At 37.3% G+C, this 20,149-nt stretch overlaps 2 protein-coding genes across 2 annotated transcripts in view; both read right to left on the reverse strand.

The window, feature by feature from the left end:
• GTF3C6 (general transcription factor IIIC subunit 6) overlaps window positions 1-20,149 on the reverse strand; it is a 1,097,326-nt gene that overhangs the window by 763,639 nt on the left and 313,538 nt on the right. The window lies entirely within an intron of this gene.
• Window positions 60-20,149, reverse strand: part of CDC40 (cell division cycle 40) — a 50,117-nt gene continuing 30,027 nt past the window's right edge. Inside the window, exons 7-15 of the mRNA XM_050789047.1 lie at window positions 19,936-20,075; window positions 19,050-19,124; window positions 16,821-16,866; window positions 14,409-14,510; window positions 12,746-12,861; window positions 12,359-12,492; window positions 6,014-6,090; window positions 3,330-3,474; window positions 60-2,351 (exon numbers count right to left, since the gene is read on the reverse strand). Coding sequence (XP_050645004.1) covers window positions 2,174-2,351; window positions 3,330-3,474; window positions 6,014-6,090; window positions 12,359-12,492; window positions 12,746-12,861; window positions 14,409-14,510; window positions 16,821-16,866; window positions 19,050-19,124; window positions 19,936-20,075 — 1,013 coding nt within the window. The 3' untranslated portion in view covers window positions 60-2,173. The remainder of the gene's footprint in view (window positions 2,352-3,329; window positions 3,475-6,013; window positions 6,091-12,358; window positions 12,493-12,745; window positions 12,862-14,408; window positions 14,511-16,820; window positions 16,867-19,049; window positions 19,125-19,935; window positions 20,076-20,149) is intronic.

Here is a 20,149-nt window from a genome sequence, read left to right on the forward strand (position 1 = left end):
AATACACTTAAGACTTAAAAGGAGACTAAAGATGAACAAGATGAACATTTTGATAGCACTTTCTACAAAAAATGCTTTATTTAAAAATATGATCTTTTTAAAAAGGAGACAACTTTTATATACACTTACTTTAGAAACAGTCAAAAACACAACAAAATAAATCCAGATTTAGAAATGATGATTTATAACATACAATACTGGTGTGCTGAACAAGACAGTTTAAATGTATGATTCTTTTTGTCCCTTCACGTTTCAATAATTCACATTTGTTAAAACTAGTGGTTGGGACTAAAGAAAAGGTCATATCTGAATCTTTTCCCCTTCAGAAATCTGTCACCCTTCTGGGCAGTTACAGAAATGGCAGCAGCTAGGCAGTGTCTGTATTTCTTTGGGTGCCTGTCTCTGTGTCAAAAAATATCTCTCTGCTTTTATTAATTTTTCTATGAAATTTATTTTTATGTGGCTATAGGGCCTGGTCATATGTCCCAGGCCTTTTAAAATCTAAATTTCTAAAAATGGACATTCCGTAAGGGCAAGGAGCATACACTGCTATGACCTCACTGGACTCAGAGTTTAATGCTCTTAGGTTATCAGCAAGAGACATGATTTTGATCTTCCAGTTAGCACTCCGAAGAGCTATCAACCAATCTTTTTCAGCATGGTAGTGAAATATTTCAAACTATATTCAAACATCTAATATAGACTTACAATAAAACAGGAAAAATGGCTTGCCAAATTAAAGTGCTATGAGCTACTACATTCAAGAGGTTATCTTGATTTTCTTTTATTTTTTGAGATGGAGTCTCACTCTGTCGCCTAGGCTGGAGTGCAGAGGCATGATCTCAGCTCACTGCAACCTCTGCTCCTGGGTTCAAGCAATTCTCCCTGCTCTCAGCCTTCTGAGTAGCTGGGACTACAGGCGCCCGCCACCAAGCCTGACTAATTTTTGTATTTTTAGTAGAGATGGGGTTTTCCTATGTTGGCCAGGCTGGTCTTGAACTCTTGACCTCAGGTGATTCACCTGCCTCAGCCTCCCAAAGTGCTGGGATTACAGGCGTGTGCCACTGCGCCTGGCCTATCTTGATTTTATAATCTGATGTTTTAAAAACTATTTTCCACCATGGTCACCGCTTCTCAAACTGGGGAACTCTAGCCATCTTCCGGGAGTGTCACTTTTTTTTTTTTTTTCAGACATAGACGTTTAAAAAATTTTTTAATCTTAAAAAGTCCTGTTGTATATATTCACAGGTAAAATAGGAATAATTTTAAAGATAAAACACATGGCTTCAAAGAAATTACAAGTTGACATCTTGGACTCTACCCATCGTACTTTATCTCCTCTGAGGAGGATTTCAGTAATTACAGCTGCGAAGCAATGACCTAGGAGATCTTTATTTCTCAAAGTGTAGCCAGGTCTTTACTGACAGTGAATGTAAATAAAATTCAAAGTCTTGGTGCATCCTCCTGAGTTCCATCTTCAGATATAATGTAATTCTCTGATTAAATACATACAGTCCTGTCTATACTGATCAGGAATTAAGTCAACGAAAGAACTCTGGACTGATTTTTATTTTTCATTGTTTATAATTAGAGGAATGATGCAGTTAAAGAAGATTACTGCTTTACAACTAAAAATACACAACATGTGTCATCAAAGGGAGTGGAACTCATGAAGCCAAAAGATTAGAACTTGACCCAGTGAAAATAATGGGGACAGTAACTGGGTGGTTTTTTCCTTCTTCCAAATTTACATTAAATTATATTATCCCTATTCTTTACTGCCCTTTTGGCTGAAGAGGTAAATACATGGTATTTTTCTGAATAATTAATTACATTACCTCCTCTAGAATCCCAAATCCACTAGGGATTCTTTCTTGACTCCAAAAGGATGCTTTCGGTATGTCATGGGTATAAACTCAAACTGCTTGCCAATTGTAACTACTTGTCAAATAGAAAGTCAATAGCCATTTTCTGTATAAATAACATTTATAAAGAACAAAATTAAGTTGCAAATGAAATTATGTCAAATTTACAGTTTCTTTTTTTAAACAATGGGTCAATGTCATCAACATTATCTGTAAATCAAGTTATCATCTGATACATTTAATAATTAAATACATTAAATATGACAGTGGATCAAAAATGATCCTAGCTAGTTTAAGGATTAATCTAATTAATCCCACAATTTAATGAGACCATCCCAACCACATGTTATGACCTTAGAAGTTTCATGAGGATGCCACACTGCACCTATACACACTTTATCATGAGCTTTAAATCGACTGTAGAGTTTTGTGGTCTTCCAGTCCCAAATGTTTAATTTTCCATTTCCATCTCCTGAAATCACATAACTATAATGGGAAGAAAAATAAATTCAAATTATTCAAATACCTTAACCTGGTAAGGTGAATGAAGAATAGGGGAAGATACTGTCTTTTCACATTAACATTAAAAAAAAATCCAATGCAAATATACAATACTCAGAATAACAGGTAGAACATGAAGCAGTCTACAATTTGAAATTCTATTTTAAAAAACCTCCCAACCAATCTAAGAGTAGAAAATTATTTTTAACTGGGAAGACTGGGAGTCCCAGGGGCCACAATGAATGAGGTTACACAATCAGTCTCTAGATAGTCAGAAACAGAGATTGGAGAACCAATTCCACATATAGCTAGGGAACACTTTTAGATTGATTCCATCATAGTAGCTCTACCACTTTCATAATTACTTTTTGGCTTTAATATCTTTTGAATACATCTAAGACTGAATCAGAGGTAGGCCCAATTACTAAGCTAAACATACAAAGTTACTGGGATTTCTAAATTACTTCTACCTATACATTTTAACTAAGAATCATGCTGTAGGCTTCACAAATCCAGTGTGACCTAGAAATATTCAAAAGCTGGATTAGAGGTTTCAGCACAGACAAGCTGTAGTGAAGCTGTAACTGCAACACTGTAATACACAATTAATTCTTCTGGTGTTCATTCAGTCATAGCAATACAGTGATTATAGCACTTCTAGTCTTGCTTAGAAAAGCAGAGAGAAAATAAGGCTTTGGTTATATTGACAGGGATTTATTAGGTGACTAAAGGGCATAAGCCTAAGTAATAGAAGGGAATATACTAAAGCAAGAACCTAAAAAAAGCAAAATGTAATTTTCCTAATTTGTTCTCGCCTTTATAGCCAGCATTTTGAAAATGTTAACAGATTATCGAGTTTTCATAAAAATATATTATGTGAGAGTGATGTGTAAAGTGTTATTTGTACAACAACAGTTTATATCATATTTGAATACTAGAACGGGTTAGAAGTTTTAAACTTACCTCATGTCTGGTGAAAAGTCCACCTGACAAGCGTAGCCTGCTACCATATGGCCCTTAAAAATTTTTTTCTTATTTAATCTAAATCTGTTCTGTGCTCCAAAAATTAAGATTTGGTTGTCCATTGATTGGCATGCTAGCCATTTTCCTGTAAATTCAATAAATGAGGTATTTTAGAGAAAGACTAAAACATTTTTTAAAACTTTTTATTTTAAATATGTTCACTGTGATTAATATAACTTTTGCTCCCAAATACTTTATAACACTAAAAAATAAATTTACTATACCACCTGTAAAGTGTTACAAATATGTCACTGGCAAGAGGTATTAATATATAAACTAAAGCTTTTGCATATACAATCCTATATCATTGAGCACTCTCATATAAAAGCTTTTTTTTTTTAAAGAATAAGGAAATATAGAAATTCCAAGTTTCATGTTAAAGAAATAAGCTAAAAGTTATGAAATGAAATGAATTTATAATAAGTATAGACAACAGAACTATGGGAAATAGGAGAAAGAGACTTATCTGTGGTAATTATGGAATAAAGAAAGATTAACTGGTGAGAAAGCCTAGGGTTATAAAATAAAACTATACAAAAAAAGAGGTAATTTAAAAAAATTATAGTAACTTTTTTAACAGCCACAATGCTTTTCTCTACTTAGGATTCATCAAAGCCCCTAGAGCCTAAACTGCAGTGTCTATAGTCATGCGCCACTTAACAATCTTTCGGTCAATGATGGACCACACATATGACAGTGGTCTTGTAAGATTATAGAGCCAAATTTTTACTGTATCTTTTCTATATTTAGATATGTTTCAATACACAAATGCTTACCACTGACTACATTATTCAGAACAGCAACATGCCATACAGGGGTAGAGCCTAGGAGCAACAGGCTATATACCATACAGCCTGGGGTAAGTAGGCTATACCATCTAGGTTTGTGTAAGTACTCTGTATGATGTTCATAAAATGACAAAATCACCTAATGCTGCATTTCTCACAAGTACCCTTGTTGTTAGGAATGCATGACTATACTTCCACCCTATATACAGTCATTCCTTGGTATCTGTTGGGAACTGGTTCCAGAATCTGCACTCCCTACCCAATACCAAAATCCACAGATGCTCAAGTCCCTTATATAAAATGGCATAGTATTTGCATATAACCTACACATATCTCCTGTATATATTAAATCACCTCTCAATTACTTATAATGCCTAATACAACATACATGCTTTGTACCTAGTTGCTATCCTGTGTTTTTTAATTTGTATTTTTAATTGTTATATTGTTATTTTTTACTGTTTGTTTTGTTGAATATTCTGGACTCGTGCTGGTTGAATCCCAGGATGTGGTACTCATGGACACGAAGGGCCAACAGTACATGTAAACATTACTAAGTAAGGAAATAGACTCAATGCCTGAGTGGGTAAATGGCCTTGTTCAAGATGGGCACAAAATTTGTAACAGGTGGTTTAAAAATAAGCTACGTGAAATGTAGATGCACAGTGATGAAGTATATAATCTAGCAATTATCAAAAAAGGATTCACTTAGGTTGCTTTTCTTATAAAAAAGATAGAGCATTTGACAACTATTACCATTTGCTTGTGTCAGAGGCCCTGATGGAACACAAAACTCTTCCTTGCCCCATTATGTGAGTTGACAGTGGCTTCGATGACAATGTCCCCCAAATATCAGAACCCCCACTTTAAGACTCTCATGTAGAGCTATAATTACATCAGTATATTGTCAGTATATCTGTAGCACAAATTATCTTGTACTGAAGACAATGGATTAAACAATATTAAATAGATTTATCTTTTTAATTTTTGCCTGAGAAAATTTTTTATAGTGAATTGCTAAAGTGTTCTCATTATAAAGAATCAGACCAAAATTTCCTATCCCCTGAAAGAGATTACAATAAACCATTATTATTATTTTTTTTAGAGAGAAGGGTCTTGCTCTGTTGCCCAGGCTGGAGTATAGTCATGCAATCATAGTCAACCTCCTGACTCAAGCAAACTGCCCATCTCGGCCTCCCAAGTAGCTAGAACTACAAACGTGCACCACCACGCCAGGTGATTTTTAAAATTTTATTTTGTAGAGACGAGGTCTCTCTATGTTGCCCAGGCTAGTCTCAAACTCTTGGGGTCAAGTGATTCTCCTGCCTTGGCCAATCATTATTAAATAATGTACTGAACGTGATTCTCTTTGGAAGGAGAATGAGAAAAGAAAACTCTGGCCGGGCATAGTGGTTTAGGCCTGTAATCCCAGCACCTCGGGAGGCTGAGGAGGGAGGATAACTTGAGCCCAAGAGTTTGAGACTAGCCTGGGCAACAAAGGGAGACCCTTGTTTCTTAAAAAAAAAAAAAAAAAAGAAAAGAAAAGAAAAGAAAAGAAAAGAAAACTGATTGTTAAACAGAAATCTTCTGATGTTCAATCAAGGTTAGCAGTAAATCATTTTTTAATTTTTATTTAAAAAAAGACACAGAAAAGTAGGTGAGGTGACTTACATATGAAAGCCAGTAATTCTTTCTAATATTGTAAAGATTACCTTATACAAGTAATGGCACTGTGACAAACTTCCCAAGAAGGAAGGGGCCAAAGTTCTTTTGAATACAGAAATCACACCGTATCTTAAAAGCTCATTTAAAAATACAACCTACACACGAACTCACCATTTGGAGACAAAGTCACTGCAGGCATTGAGTGCATACTGGGTTCTGCTATATACTTGAAATCCACAGGGATATCCCTAAAAATTTTAAATAGGATATCGGAATAAGCAATTTTTATAAAGTACCTTCTGAAGAATTATCTCTGGAACAAAGGAATAATATGCAAATAAAAGCAAACTCTTGAAATTATGTATTTAATAAATCTTTCATGAAACTTTCTGGAAGAAGAAAAATCACAAGATGACACTGTATTGCTTATGGTGAATCTTGTACTTCATAAATGACTTTCCATGGTCATTATAACAGTGACAGTGATTTTGTTTTCTATTTGATTTAAACCTGGCCTTTATGTTAAAAAATCTGTTACTAAAAGTTCTTTAATAATGTACCATGGCAACGGGTACACTAAAATCTCAGAATTCATCACGATATAATTCATCCATGTAGCCAAAACCCATTTTTAGTCCAAAAGCTGTTGAAGTAAAAATAAATAAATCAATTAAAAATGTACCATGGTAGGGCAAAGCAAGATGTCTGAGGCAAGCCTGGGGGAAGTGTTATTTTACCAGCCAGTCAACCTTAACTCGAGGGGGTGAGAGTGTTAAAGAGCCTGCAGCAATGCAGGAGGATGGCAGGCAAAGCTGTCGGGATCTGTGAGCTGGTCTAGCCCATCCAGAAATGATGATAAATTATGATAAATAAATGCTTGGTACCTGGACTATTTTCAGTTTACATGTAAAGCATTTCAAATGTGTTTGGTGAAGGAGAAAAAACATTAAAAAAAAAAAAAAAAACTCATGTGAGTGATACAAAGAATGAAAGAAAAAAAAATCAAAAACTAGCCACCTAAATTTAGAACCATCAAAAGTTCTAAGCGCCTTTTCATTTTCAATATTCTCCAAGCTAAAAATCCTTTTCTGAAAGGAGTTTTGGTCTTGTTGCTTTTCATGAAACCAGAAATATTTTTTACAGAGTAATGTGTGGGAAATGTAATCTGATGAGTAACACAGATTATACAGCAGCAATTTCAATTTCAAACCCTGTTTCAAGTTCCAATACTCTGGTTAACTGTAAAACAATAATAATGTGCCTTAATATAAGGATTTTCTCTATTTATCCATCCATCCAGCAGAAGGAGCAAATGACTAGAAGAAACTTCTATCAGGGTCGTGGTCAGAGGAAAACATTTTCAGGTATAACCTGGGGAATAACATCATTTGTCAGATCTCTAACCCTTTATAAACCTCTATGGTACCAATGAGAACTGACATTTAGAATGACTCAAATGTATTAAAAAGATCTGCGATCGAAAAAAGGCTTGTTTCTTCCTTCCTTGTACTTATTGTTAGTGGTTAGTTATTTTACAATATGAATTAAAACATGAGAATTTTCTAAATTAACCGTATTCCAGGTTCATATTGATCAATGTGTTAACAAAAGTAAACAAGAAATTCAAATGGATACCTTATTTCAAGGAATCTTCATACCAGGAGCTTGGAAGAAGAATTGGAACTACGCTGTGGACTTCATTATTTCTAGCAACAATGCCTGCTAGGCATAAACACAACATGGCTCGGCACGGTGGCTCACACCTGCAATCCCAGCACTTTGGGAGGCCAAGATGGGTGGACCACCTGAGGCCAGGAGTTTGAGACCAGCCTGGCCAACATGGCAAAACCCTGTCTCTACTAAAAATACAAAAATTAGCTGGGTGTGGTGGCACAGGCCTGTAATCCCAGCTACTCGGGAGGTTGAGGCAGGAAAATTGCCTGAAGCCGGGGGGCGAAGGCTGCAGTGAGCCGAGATCATGCCACTGCACTCGACACTCCAGCCTGAGCGACAGAGTGAGACTCCATCGCAAAAATAAACAAACAAACAAACAAACACAGCACTATTTTCTAATTGGATACTGTAACTCAGTATAATAAGCTAGTAATTCATATCTTGCAAATAATCTCCAGTTTAAAAATGAATTCACCAAAAAAAAAAACCTAATAAATGTCTATGAATTTTTAAAGCTAAAATATAAACAGTAGTGTCAACTTCCATAAAATTTTCTTTAAGAAATATTTTACCAAAATAAATACCTTCTGGAGAAAACACGTCTATGACATTTCATGCATTTGGTCAATTAAAATACCATGAGTTGGCCCGGTGCGGTGGCTCACGCCTGTAATCCCAGCACTTAGCGAGGCTGAGGTGGGCGGATCATGAGGTCAAGAGATTGAGACCATCCTGGCTAACATGGTGAAACCCTGTCTCTACTAAAAATACAAAAATTAGCTAAGCGTAGTGGCGCATGCCTGTAGTCCCAGTACTTGGGAGGCTGAGGCAGTAGAATCACTTGAACCTAGGAGGTGGAGGTTGCAGTGAGCCAAGATTGTGCCACTGCAATCCAGCGTAGGTGACAGAGTGAGACACTCCCTCAAAAAAAAAAAAAGTTGCTGAATATCTAATACAGTCTTTTATTCTCCTTTAGAACATAATACAGTTAGTTTGTATAGTTTTACTTAAGAAAGCCAAGTTTCCTTTTCTTGTATTATTATGGTACTCTAAGCAGGTACAGAGTATAAAAGTTTGGCAAACACCACTTGTCTGAAGGCCCCAGTGTTGCTAATTTTCCCAGAGAGGAGGTCAGCTGTCACTTTGCGGAGGTCAGGGCGTCCCTTCCTCTCCTAAGCAAGTGGCCATCACTGGTAATTGCTCTTAGGGATGATTTATGCAGTGACGCACAGTTCCAGGGCTCCTGAGCTGGTTTTGCTTCCTACTTGTCTTTGTAGCAGGACAGACCCTCACATTTATTACTTTCTCACTAATCAAATCAAATACAAGTTATTACTACCTTCTCTCCTTACCAGTCCCCTCATTCATCTAACTATCCATCCACATGATCAAGAATTCAAGTTTTGTGAGGCCAGTAGTTTGTGACCAGCCCAGCAAACAGAGTGAGACCCTGTTTCTACAAAAAACTTAAAAATTAGCCTGGCATGGTGACATGCACCTGTAGTCCCAGTCACTCAGGAGTCTAAGGGAGGAGGTCGCTTGAGCCCAGAGCCCAGTAGTACAAGGTTGCAGCAAGCTATGACTGCACCACTACATCTAGTCTAGGCAACAGAGTGAGATCCTGTCTCTTAAAACACAAAAAACAAGCTTTGGAATCAGTTTGATCAGAGTGTGAACTCTGGCCCTTTCGTGTCCTATATAACCTTGGGCAAATTACTTAAACTATATTAACTTCCTTATACATAAAATGGGAATAACAAATGTACCTATCTTATAAGATTGCTTTGCACACTAAATCAGATGGTTCAGGTGAAATGCTTAGCATAGTGACTGGCATATAGAAAGAGCTCAATCAGTGTAACATCATTGATAATTATACCAATAATGACTTCTTTAGAGATTCAGCACATATTGTGTGCCAGGCACTGTGTTGGGAACAGACAGTAAGCATGACTCATACTGTTCTTTCTTTCATGGTTAAGAACTTGTCAGGAAAGAGAACAAATAAACAAGCACTTGAAGTATGCTAAAAGCTGTGGAAAGCCAATGACAGTGTGGGAGGATAGAGAGGAGGCACCTAATCTTATCTGAGGACTGGTCAGAAAGGCTCTCATAGTAACGGTTAAACTGAAATCTGTTTTTTGTTTGTTGTTTTTTTTTGTTTTTGAGATGGAGTCCCGCTCTGTTGCCCAGGCTGGAGTGCAATGGTGCAATCTCGGCTCACTGTAACCTCCACCTCCCAGGTTTAAGCGATTCTCCTGCCTCAGCCTCCCAAGTACCTGGGATCACAGGTGCACACCACCACATCTAGAGATGGGGTTTTACCATGTTGGCCAGGCTGGTCTTGAACTCCTGACTTCGTGATCTACCCACCTTGGCCTCCCAGAGTGCTAGGATTATAGGTGTGAGCCACCGTGCCCAGCCTGCAATCTATTTTTTTAAAATTACATATTTATTTATAATTTTTAATTTTTTTATTCAGATGGGGTCTTGCTCTGTCACCCAAGCTAGAGTGCAGTGGCACAAGCATAGACCACGGCAGCCTCGACCTCCCAGGCACAAGCAATCCTCCTGCCTCAGCCTCCCGGGTAGCTGGGACTACAGGCCTGTGCCACCACACTAGCTAATTTTTTTATTTCTTGTAGAGACGGGGTTCAAGAACCCAGGCTGGTCTCGAACTCCTGGGTTCAAGCGATCCACTCAAATCAGCCTCCCAAAGTGCTGGAATTATAGGTATGAGCCATTGTGCCCAGCCAAGTTAAAGTAAAATCTAAAGAATGACGTCATTTGTAACAAAACAGTATCATGACTTTTTAGGAGTATTTCCTAAGATCTGGGAGGAAATAAAAAAAAAAAGAAACATACTAACATTACCATTAGTTTAACAAAAATTCTTTGCTGACCAATGTTTTACTTTAGAACACCCACATACACATATCCTTAAGCCCTGTAATTGCTCGATTGTTTAAATATTTACCAACTTCTTTTATACCACTCTACATTTAAACTTGAAAATATCTGAAGGTAGAAACATCAGAAAGTTTGAGTATGATCAAACTGTTAAAGTACATAAAACAAAACAGAACATGTATATGTATGTTTATTCTCCAGAGTCTGTGCAAATGATTTAAGGTGGTTCATATAAAACTTGGGGTCCATATTAGATACTCTGTAAAAAAACATTTCTGAAGTAAGAAAGATCTTAGCTGTAAGGTAGTCTCTAACATGGGCTATATGTTAAGACTACTCTCCACTACTTGGGGATAATCTGAAGGGGTGCAGTGGTGGTGGTGGTGAGTGTGGGAGAAACTACAATTAAATTACATTAAATGTTCAGTCACCCAGATTGTCCTGACAATGGTTAGGGACCTGCTCAGGTCCCCAAAGGGACTTAGGTATAAAGAGGAAACCACTGGCTGTGGTTCAAGGCTTTCCACTTGTTAAAGCAGAAAAACTTGTGGGGGATGGAAAGATACACTTTTTAGTCCTTGCTAGGAGGACTCATGGCTGAGCTGTGCTTCATAACTGACTGGTTTCCATTCAGTCATTCATTTTAACAAAAAGGTTAGTAAGCATTTTTTTGCAACTAAATTATAGAACACACAATGATATGTAATGAAACTAGTATATTGCTTAACTTTAGAAAAATATTTTTTTCCCTAGGAAAGTACAATTAACCAATATATGACTATATTCTATAAGTAAAACATTTGTACCAGAGTGATGATATGGGGTTACATGGTTTGGTTCTGTGTCCCCTCCCAAATCTCATCTTGAATTGTACTTCCATAATTCCCATGTATTGTTGGCGCGACCCTGTGGGAGATAACTGACTCATGGGGATGGTTTCTCCCATACTGTTCTCGCATGGTAGCGAATCAGTCACACAAGATCTGATGGTTTTATGAAGCGAAACCCCTTTCACTTGGCTCTCATTCTCTCTCTTGCTGCCGCCATGTAAGAAGTGCCTTTCTGGCCAGGCGTGGTGGTTCACGCCTGTAATCCCAGCACTTTGGGAGGCCGAGGTGTGCGGATCACAAGGTCAGGAGATCAAGACCATCCTGGCTAACACAATGAAACCCCGTCTCTACTAAAAATACAAAAAATGAGCTGAGTGTGGTGGCGGGCACCTGTAGTCCCAGCTACTCGGGAGGCTGAGGCAGGAGAATGGCGTGAATCTGGAAGGCAGAGCCTGCAGTGAGCCGAGATCACGCTGGTGCACTCCAGCCTGTGCGACAGAGCGAGACTCCATCTCAAAAAAAAAAAAAAAAAAAAAAAAAAAAAGGGCCTTTCTCCTTCATCAATGGTTGTGGGGCCTCCCTAGCCATGTGGGACTTAAGTTCATTAAGCCTTTCTTTTATAAATTGCCCAGTCTCACGTATGTCTTTATCAGTAGTACATGGGGCATCTTTCAGTACTGAATAATCATAAAAAGTGGACATTTAAAAAAATTAAGATATACGCCACTACTTTCTTTGGGTGGTTCTAGGGCCACGATCTCATGCTTAATCCCCCTCCTCCTTGCCAGTTATTTTACAGAGATGAATAAGGAACCTAATAAAGAATGTAAGACAGCAAAATACAAATCCAGCATCACTATAAGAAAAACAACTCAAGATACACATCCTTTGAAAAGACTATCCAAAGATTATAAATGGTAGCATGTTTAGATTTTAATCTCCACATTGTCAGTATTTACATAGTTAAAAGTTTGATTGGCAAGCCAGGATCACAGTTGCAAAAAATATTCAATGGTTCCATATTATCAGGCTTCATCTTTGTCGATATAATTTTTAACTGCTTGCTTTATATAAATCACATTTTGTACTGATGGAAACTCACCATTCCCAAACTCTAAGGCTTTTATCATCAGATGTGCTCACAAATCTCCTATTCTCATCCACAAAAACGATGGTGTTGACAGCTCCCAAATGCCGATCATATTCCTGCACAATTTCTCCACTTCGAATGTCCCACTGTATATCAAGCAAGAAAAAAGGTAAAGACAGAAGTAGAGTGGATTTATGAAAGACCATAATTCTGGAAAGTGGAGAAGGAGAAGATCTTCAACATGATGTTTTTATAAATGTAAATTTTTCTAAGAATGGTGCATCAGCTGTCCCTAAAAGTAGCAAACATTAAATGAGTAATATTAGCTTATTAACTTATTCCATCCCCTTATACAACATAAAGCTTAGGAGTCTTAACAAAATACTGTGAAAAACTTACTTGCACAATCTTCTTATCAGACATCCCAGCCACAAAGAGATTTTGCTTATCTTCATCAGGATTGAATTTGACACAATAAGGTACTTTTCGGTTTGTAAATCTTGATATACACTGTCCTAAAACCAAAGACTCAAATTAAATAGGTAAAATAAATTTGACCACTTAAAGATGACTGTGAGATTAAGATCTAGAGGTCACCAGCTTAATAAATTTTGAAGAAGGGCTGCCTGCTTGCTCTTTACTGTAAACTACATTTGTTCTTTTTCACAGATTTTTAATGATTAAAAATAATTTTTTCAAAAGTAAATCTGCACTACCAATTGTAGAATAAATAAATTATAACTTCATTCATATAATGGAATAGTGCAAGCAATAAAAAAGATCAAACTATTGGTATAAGCCATGAGGGACTCTCAGACATTATGCTGGAGCTAGAAACAAAAGAGAAAAAATGGTATGATTTCATATATAAGAAGTTTAAGAAGAGGAAAAATGAATCTGTGATGACAGAAGTGGTTACCATGGTTACTGGGAGTGGGCACAGACTGGAAAAGGGCATAAGAAACCTTTACTGAGTGCTGGAAATATTCTATATCTTGATCTTGGTGGTAGACAACTGCATAGGTATGTTTACAAAAAAAAAAAAATCACTGAATATTTAGGCACTTCATACACTTTACTGTATGTATATTTTATCTTGATTTTTAAAAGAACCTGCAAAATGGTAGTCTGTCAGCCTTGGCTACACGGTACAATCATCTAGTCTATACACTGTACCAATTACGTAAATACCTCTGAAGGTGGGACTCAGGTATCAGTAACATTAAAGCTCTTCAGATGATTATAATGTGTGGCCAGAACTGAGAACCACTGCTAAAGTGCTGAAGAACATGGGCTTTGGCATCAGAGAGAGCTTCGTTTGAAATCAAGTCTGCCACTTACTAGCTGTGTGACCCTGAAAAAGTTAGCTCTTTAAGCCTCAGTTTCCGTATCTATAATCTAATAATAGTACTTACCTCATAGGGATAAATTAAGATCGAAGGAGATACTGAATATCAATGCTTAGCAATTATGCCTATTAGATGACGTTTAATAAATATTAACTATTATCATTACCCTTCAAATACAGTAAGGGTAATGATAATAAGACAATAAGATAATAAGATGATTTTTCTAATTACATAAAATTATACTAGCCACAACATATTAATGTGAATCAATTAATAAGCAGCAATTAGTATGGCTGTGAATATATAAAACCAACTGGCCTGTGAAAGTTTAGACCTACATTTTAATCAATTTGTGCAAACACATTTAATTTTGTTCATTAGACATTTATTGCACTTCTGTTATGTGCAGTGCACAGTGTGAGATGATGTAGGGGTACAGAAAGATCAATTAGATGGCCTATACAAGATTTTGACTTTGCTTATCTGTCAATATGTTTGCTTTATAAACTCTATCTGGTGGAAACAAGTTTCACAGTAAAAGAGCTACTTATGCTCAGTTTCAACTCTACAAATGTATTCTGTGATATTTGCTGACAGTAAGAGAATCAGCAGTTAGAGAAGGTGCCATTTGGCCACAGAAGACTACTCACACCATTTCATACATAAACGATAACTTGTAAGATGAATATGTATTAGCATAAGTGAACTCTTACCTGTCTCAGTGTCCCAGAGCTTAAGATACCTGTCATAGGCTGCGCTGAGGAACTGTGTTCCAGCAGTATTGAAGCAAATATCCCTAACAGCCTTACTGTGACCTAAAGGTGGAGTCAACAGAAACAGCAATGAGGTGAAGCATCATATCTTCTCTTAAAACATAAACACCATAAAGAGACACAGCACTAAGCAGTGGTTCTCAGCTGTGAGTCAAGATCACTGGAATGCCACTGCCTGATTTACTGACTTAGAATATGTTATGTGTGGGCTTCAGAATGTGGGCGTTTTTTTTCCCCTTGAAGAAGCTCCTCAGGTGATTCTGATGCATAACATCTTGGTTAAGAACCAAGAGAAAAGGTTTAACTTTTCTTTTAAGTCTGTCATAGCAATTTCTTAATATGCAGTACATACAAGTGACGACTAGCTAGCCAAGAATTTATGAATTTAAAAGACCAATTATTGCCAGTGAAAGAAATGGCTGCTGGAATTTTGGAGGTTCACTCTCAGACTGTTCACCAGGCTGCAAGTGAAAACAAAGTGACCTAAACCTAAAGCTCAGGAAACTGTAGCCCTTGTTCAATAATTGCATATTTCTGTGATCATATTACCAAATTTCATAGAAATTGATTCAGAATGTAGGAGACTTTCCAAAAACTATTATTAGCTTGCATTGGTTTTTTATTTTTGAGACAGGGTCTCACTCTGTTGCCCCGCCTGGAGTGCAGTGGCTGGATCTCACTAACTGTAAACTCAACCTCTCTGGCTCAAGCGATCCACCCACCTCAACTTCTCGAGTAGCTGGAATTACAGGTGCACATCACCACGCCTGGCTAATTTCTGTATTTCCTGTAGAGACAGGGTTTTGCCATGTTGCCCAGGCTAGCTTCTATTGTTTTAAGATGATGTTTTGACAATACACTAATTTTAAGGTGCTGATTACACTTTACTTAAAAATGAATATTGCCAGACCACTCAACTCTTAAAAGTTACAGGGAAAAATAAAATGTGGCTAAACAAAAGCAAAAATGTTCCACCCCACCATGACCAAGACACATACAATTGTGCAAAATGAGCACGGCACAAATTGTTAACCACATGCAGCAGCTCTAAACCATCACCTCCAGTGAACTCTCATCAGGAGGTATGTATCATGGCAATTAGCCATCCTTTTCTACAGCCGGAGTCCCAGTCAGAGCTGCTATCATCTCCCTCAGGAGGAAAATTTCAGTTTTCCACAGAAAAATGGTCTGTCAGTACAGGGGAGACAGATGCAGACCAAATCCACTCTATCTGACGGAGACATTTTGTTCCCCTGTACACAGCTAAGAGCCCTCCACAAGTCTTCCTTTAGGCTGCGGTGTCATCTTAGGCAGAATTAATTTGTACAGGGAGGCCCTAAAATCATAAAGCACTGCCGAACAGACTCCCACTTTAATCTAAAAACAGAGCCACTAAGAGTCACACCGTTTCAATGTGGTACAGTTAAATCTGGAAAGAGTAACTAGCCTCACATGAAATTTGACAAAGACAATAAAACTTTCTCTACCAAAAAGGCTAGCTTGTCACAAAGCTGTCCTCCCTTTGGCCTTCTTTCTTTCTTCAAGGAGTTCTCTCAATCTCATCCTTTTTTTATGCATTAGCTGCCAATTCTCAGTCTCTCTTCAAAGCTCAACATTTGGCTATTTAATTGCTTACTGGACATTTTCACCTCAATATCCCAAAGGCAGCTCAAATTTGGTATATCTAAAACCTCACCATCATCTTATGTTCCTTCTTGGTGAATGGCACATCATTCATCCAGTCTCATGGGAGTCACCCTAGATTCCTGTCTCACTGTGATCATTCACATGCCATTACTAAATCTCACTGACTTTAACTCTAATATGTCTTCTCTCTCTGCTGCTTTGGTTCAGACTCTCATCATCTCTAAACCAGACCTATGAAATAACTGTGTAATTCATTTCCCTTCCTCCAGGCTTGCCCTACCAAATCATCCTGCGTATTGCCATTTGATCTTCGTAAACTTCAAATCATGTTGCTTTCCGGAAAGAGCTCTTTAATGGTTCCCCAATGCCCTCACAACAGAGGCTAAACTCTTTATTAATGGCACAGGAGGTCTTCCACGCTCTGGTCCCTCTCTTGCTACTTTTCTGTGCTTTTGTTTCTCACCATCCCCCATACTCTGACAATCCTGAAATGTATGTGGATCCCCTCAGCAGCACGCTGCCTCACGCTACTTTTGTTTTGCATCTGCTGCTCTTGCTTCCTAGTTCTCTTTCTTTGTCTAACTGGGGACACTGACTCCTCCTTCCAGATTCAGCTCAAGTCTATGGAGACTTTACTTCCTATCAGTGTAGTAAAATTACTGTCGATTCTTCCCAGATTTATGTTGGAGAGAAAAGAAGCATTACCAATAAATGTTCTCAGACAGCGCCGGTCTCCATAAACCTCCCATAGCTGGGGTAGAAAAAAAAAACACATAGAAATATTACATTTAGTAAAGGTCTTTCAATCAATAACACCAGCCCTTTGCTGGTTACGTGTGTGCATATCTGTGTGTGTAAACACACAGCTTCAATCATTAAATATTAAACACTGAATATCATTAAATATTGCTTGGTGCTGCCAGTTTGTGTTATATTATTTGGAACACACACACACACACACACACACACACACACACACACACACACACACACACAGAGTCACATACACTCAAAACTAAAGAGTTTTAAAGATGTTTACATCAAAATATCAAGAAACTTAACTATAGATGGAGTTAATTCAAGTGAGTTTTCATTTTCATATTGCTCTTTTCTGTTTCATACATTTTCTAGGAGGAAAAGTTTCTACTTTTGTAGCACTACAAACGACTTTTAAAGGAATTAAATATTATTAAAACCGCCATGTATACCAACTTTTAAAGGAATTGTGTTATTAAAACCGCCACTTATATATTTGATACTGAAAGGCTTTTTTGTTTAGTTTTCTGAGGTAACAAGTATTACAGAAGCTATAAGAAAATGATGATCTAGACTAAAATAAAAGGTTCATAATTCTCAGCACATCTAAGGTAGATTAATACAATAGCTTCAAGGCTAGCTTTATTCTTGACTGCCTTGAATCCAATCCTCAACAATGTTACTAGTACTCTAAAATAGAAAGCATTTCCTTGCCACCAGTGCCAATATGACACAGTCTCAGTTACTGTAGCATACTAGGAAAGGACCTCTGAGACCTGGTTTCTTGCCCAAGACTGCAATCATTCCTTGTCTCTTAGATGTTACGCTCCAGCAAGCACAAAACTGTTATTTTCAGCACACACTATGCTGATTCATTCTCTTCACTCTTTTCAGGCAAACTCTACTCCTGTTTCCTTATTCTTTACTTATTTAACCTTCTTACTAAGGTATGCTTCCTCTTTGAAACCAGCATATCTTGTGCTTACCTCTATAATGATCATTTATATCATAATAAAATGATCATCCTAAGGGGGAGGGACAGTGCCTTCATAAGCTTTTACTTTCAGTCCCTTCCACATAATAGAATGTTTATAGAAGTCAACTAAATTGAATTCTATGCTTTTTTGGTTGGTCAAAGAAAAGACCAACATCTCAATTAACATGGCTTGTACCAAGTAAAAGTAAAATGGGGGTTTTTACTCCAAAATGTTGGCCTGTCATTTTAAGCTATTAGAGACAAATGCCTAAATGGTTGCTCTTATCAAAAGAAGTGGCCTTTTTCATTGTTAATATCCATGAATTATTTACAAATGATAAAATTTTAATGACTCAACTTTTGAAGCCCCAAGAGCACTATAGCGTTGGTATTTATTGAACCATCATAATGGTCCAGACAAAGAGAAGACACAAAACTGGTAAGAACTATCCTTTCAGATTTAAAAATTTTTTCAAGACATTCTGCATATTCAGGTTGAGATGCATTGGCAACCGAGTTTTTTCTACCACACATTCTACAACTGAACAGAAGCTAAAGATGGAGCTTCCCAAGACTAGAAAAGGTGAAAGAAGGGGCTGGGAGCAGTCCTGTTACTTGGTTTCTACTAGTATTTAGAAGAAAATGGATGAATTACATTTTCTACTTTCTAAAAATAGGATTTCTATCATATGTCCTCTATTTCATAAGGTTTGGAGAAACAAATAAACTACTACATATACAAAATCTCTACAATGATTAGTGATTAAATATTTGTATGTCCAAAGCCAACATGATTGGATTACATTCTCATCAGTTTTCCAGGCTTAAAAAGCGGCCTAGCCACTGCAGGTGCCTGTAGTTCCAGCTATTTGGGAGGCTGAGGCAGGAGAATGGCGTGAACCCAGTAAGTAGGTGGAGCTTGCAGTGAATTAAGATCATGCCACTGCACTCCAGCCTGGGCGACACAGCAAGACTCCATCTTAAAAAAAAAAAAAGCGGGGGGGGGGGCTAGCTAATTGGACCACAGAGCCATATGGAATTTATGTTTGGAAGTAGTTCATAAATTGTTGCATTTACAGGATCTAAGAGAAAATAATTAGCTTCTAATTGCCTAACAAACCCAAATTTTTTTATAATTAACCAAACAGATTTAAACAAAGAACTAGCTTTGCAGCACTCCTACTCTGTTACTGAAAACTCACCTTAATTTTACAGTCCATGGAACAAGACAGCAATAAATGGCCAGAGAGAGGAAACAATCTGACTGCACTGACGCCCTATAAAAAGGTATTACAGTTATCAACCAGAAGCATTCAAAAGATCAGCTCAAATGAAGCATCAAGAAAAGACAGTATATATTAAGTACCCTAATTTGCTATTTTTCATTCCAAAAATCACACCCCAGAATAACTTTCATTAGCATTCCAAGAGCAGACCTTATTGACACCAAGCTTTTGAAGATTTTTTTTTCTAACCTTTAATATTGAGTTCCTCACCCAATGGAATCCTGAGTCAATCAAATTGCTACTGCCCCCACTTCTCTTCCTTTTTTTACTTAGTCCCTTTGCTCTTTGCAAAGAGTTGGAAATTACAAGTTGGAATGGTGCATATGACAAAGAATATCAACATCAAAAATTTTCATGTACCGTATCTCTGCATTAGTTTAAAAATTACCATAGTTTATAAACCAGGGCGCATCTAATCTCTGAAGTGTGATAACCACAGAGCTAAAGCAAAATTACTGAAACTAAGCAGGAGACTTGGTGCTAGTACCAGCCCATTACTCACTGATTTGGTGCCCAAAAGGAAGAAGATTGTAGCAGGAGCTTATGGGGAAAGGCCTGGCTACAAGGATGCAGAACGCTAAATCATGAACGCTATATCATGGCCAATTCAGATGGCTTGAAGACTGATTAGTCACCTGTGATGGATGTGCGGGCACCTCCAAAGCCTAACCCAGAATTATATTCAATTTGACTTCCCTGCACCTTTACCAGAAACACTAAATGTTCCACATCAACAGCTAAAACTGTATGTTGGCTTCATTATAATAGCATTACAGCAAACAGAAACAACCAACTTGCTTACCTTCGTGTGTCCAGACCACACATGAATTTGTTTTTTGGGAAGATAACACTTCTCAGGTGGCATAGTTGACCGTAGATTAACACCAACATCCTGAGGTATGTGAAGATAGGACCTGCCTTGATAGTCATACATTTCTTTAACTGAAACAAAAAGGCAAAGAAAATCAATAAACAAATACAACTCATAGTCATGAAACCTATATTTTTAAAATCAC

This window comes from Macaca thibetana, chromosome 4 (genome assembly GCF_024542745.1).
Source record: "Macaca thibetana thibetana isolate TM-01 chromosome 4, ASM2454274v1, whole genome shotgun sequence".
In the NCBI taxonomy this organism is placed as follows: Eukaryota; Metazoa; Chordata; class Mammalia; order Primates; family Cercopithecidae; genus Macaca; species Macaca thibetana.